Source organism: Plasmopara halstedii (assembly GCF_900000015.1).
Source record: "Plasmopara halstedii genome assembly, contig: Scaffold_1211, whole genome shotgun sequence".
NCBI classification, from domain to species: Eukaryota; Oomycota; class Peronosporomycetes; order Peronosporales; family Peronosporaceae; genus Plasmopara; species Plasmopara halstedii.
This window is the reverse complement of record NW_020188126.1, coordinates 1,313,636-1,315,603: the sequence shown is the minus strand read 5'-3', so window position 1 is coordinate 1,315,603 and position 1,968 is coordinate 1,313,636. Positions and strand designations below refer to the sequence as shown.

Genomic DNA, 1,968 nt, shown 5'->3' with positions numbered 1-1,968 from the left:
CCCTTGCCCGTAGATATTCGATGAAGATGGTGCTTTACCACTTCCAAAAGAGGTATGTCGCCACCGCAGCCTCTGGGCATTTTTGCTTGCGTTTGCCCCCCCTGATGTGTGGACAAGTGCTTGGAATGCACTCAATACACAAGATTGGCTGATGTACGACTCCAGGCACTACACCAACAATTTTAGGTCCTTTTAACGCTGATTGTGCTATCATCGTACGGCCAATCAGAGCGAGACGACGATGCATTGTGTCTAGTTATCGTGAGGCCAAAACGTCAACATCTCGTGTTTCGTTCCCCCAAAGAATTTTTGTATTTTCATGAATTGATCGTCGATTGCTGTATTTAATAGACACCAGATTTGCATTGCCAACCCCGTAGAGATTGATCCAGATAAAGTGCGATAATACTTGTCGTTTTGATGTCAGAACCTCTTTGTACAAATATCGTAAAAATGTGGTGTGCTTGCTTTGCTCATAGAACGATGACGAAGAACCCACGCTGTTGCGCGTGATAGAGATCTCAACACAACCACCGACGAAATCATCGACGCGTTGCTAAGCAGGAGAAACAGAATAGTGGGCGATCATAACCAAAAAGCTTGATAGATAACCAAAATGAGTTCTTCATACACAACCCGACATTGGACTTGTCGGCTAGCAGAGAGTATATCTAGCAGCCTTTTCAACGTGATATACTTTCATAGCAGCCGCGTATGTCATTGTGAGGGTCCGTGCGTTTTCTTCTCTGATATTTAAATCTGAGCTATCCATATCATTTTAGCACAATAATATTGCACTTTGAGTAAGACGTATAGTTTACAAGTATTCCAGATTGAGTAGTGGTAAATAAGTTCATAATATTTATACATCGCCAGCGAGAGAGTGCTCAATTTCCACGAGGAATGCGATGTTGACATACACTTCAGTTTTCGAGAAATTTTCATACCGCTATGTTATATAGTTGTTTAAATTTTCAAGATGTACCTGCTGCTTGATAAACATTCTATGTATTGTTTGATTTTGCAGTCACTAGTACAATTTCGGTAGTGCCACGTCGCTGACACGTGCATGCATGGCAGACGATACGGTAACATAGGGATGCCAAAAGGTATTCAAGTAGCTGAAAGGTGTAAATTGTTGGGACTTTAAAAGCAGCTAGGAAATGACTGATTTACGGGTAGAATCAAATGTACTTACTACTACTAATTTCGATGTGCAGACTACGACTATATTAGTGTCATATCAAAAAGCAAAGTCACTAAATCCTGTGCTTTGTTATTCAACATTTTGAACGAAAATTTGTCGTTACGAGTAGTAAAGAATGTGATACCTTTGCCTTTTGCGCTTGTACTGCCAAAGAAGGTGATAAGGTATTCAGTGCTACAAAATCAGTGCCCAAAATGTTTAGAAGGAGGGAGAAGATCACAATAAATACGCGAACAGATTCCGGTTCTCGTAGTTGATGGAAACATGACGCGTAATGGGTGGTTTATCATTTCAACTTTGCCTTCACCTTGAAATTTTCAAGCTGTTCGTTATCCTAAACCGAGCTTCTCCAAGCCCGATACGATGCTTATGTAATCATTTATAAGCTCAATCCGAATCAGATGATACTGTATTAATCAAGTGTGATTTTCTTGCTATCTGAATCAAAGTTGTTCCAGTTCAGGTGTGCTTCTTAATAAGTGCTGATCAGTTTAAAGGCAAAAAGTGTTTCAGCCTGTTCCAAAAAAATACTGAGATAAAGAGGAATCATTGGAAAGATCAATGATCGATCGAGCCTCGATAATTCATTATCAAATGAAAAGCCGGTAGTTTTTCGAAGCGTGAATATATCAGGAAGGACCTTTTTCAGATTATATGCACGTTTTGTGTAACGATATGACGCCGGGTGACATTATTACATTACCTTAAAGTATTGAAGCATGACGAGGCTTTAGAGGGAGATATGCTTCCTGCTGTACACC

At 40.1% G+C, this 1,968-nt stretch overlaps 1 protein-coding gene across 1 annotated transcript; it reads right to left on the bottom strand.

Moving 5' to 3' along the window:
* Window positions 1-256: 256 nt before the first annotated feature.
* On the bottom strand, window positions 257-643 carry PHALS_00917 (uncharacterized protein; the record flags this gene model as incomplete). Its single annotated transcript, XM_024730682.1, has 2 exons — window positions 257-556; window positions 632-643. 2 exons carry the CDS (start codon window positions 641-643, stop codon window positions 257-259), a joined length of 312 nt encoding a protein of 103 aa, XP_024580935.1.
* Between the last annotated feature and the right edge of the window lie 1,325 nt (window positions 644-1,968).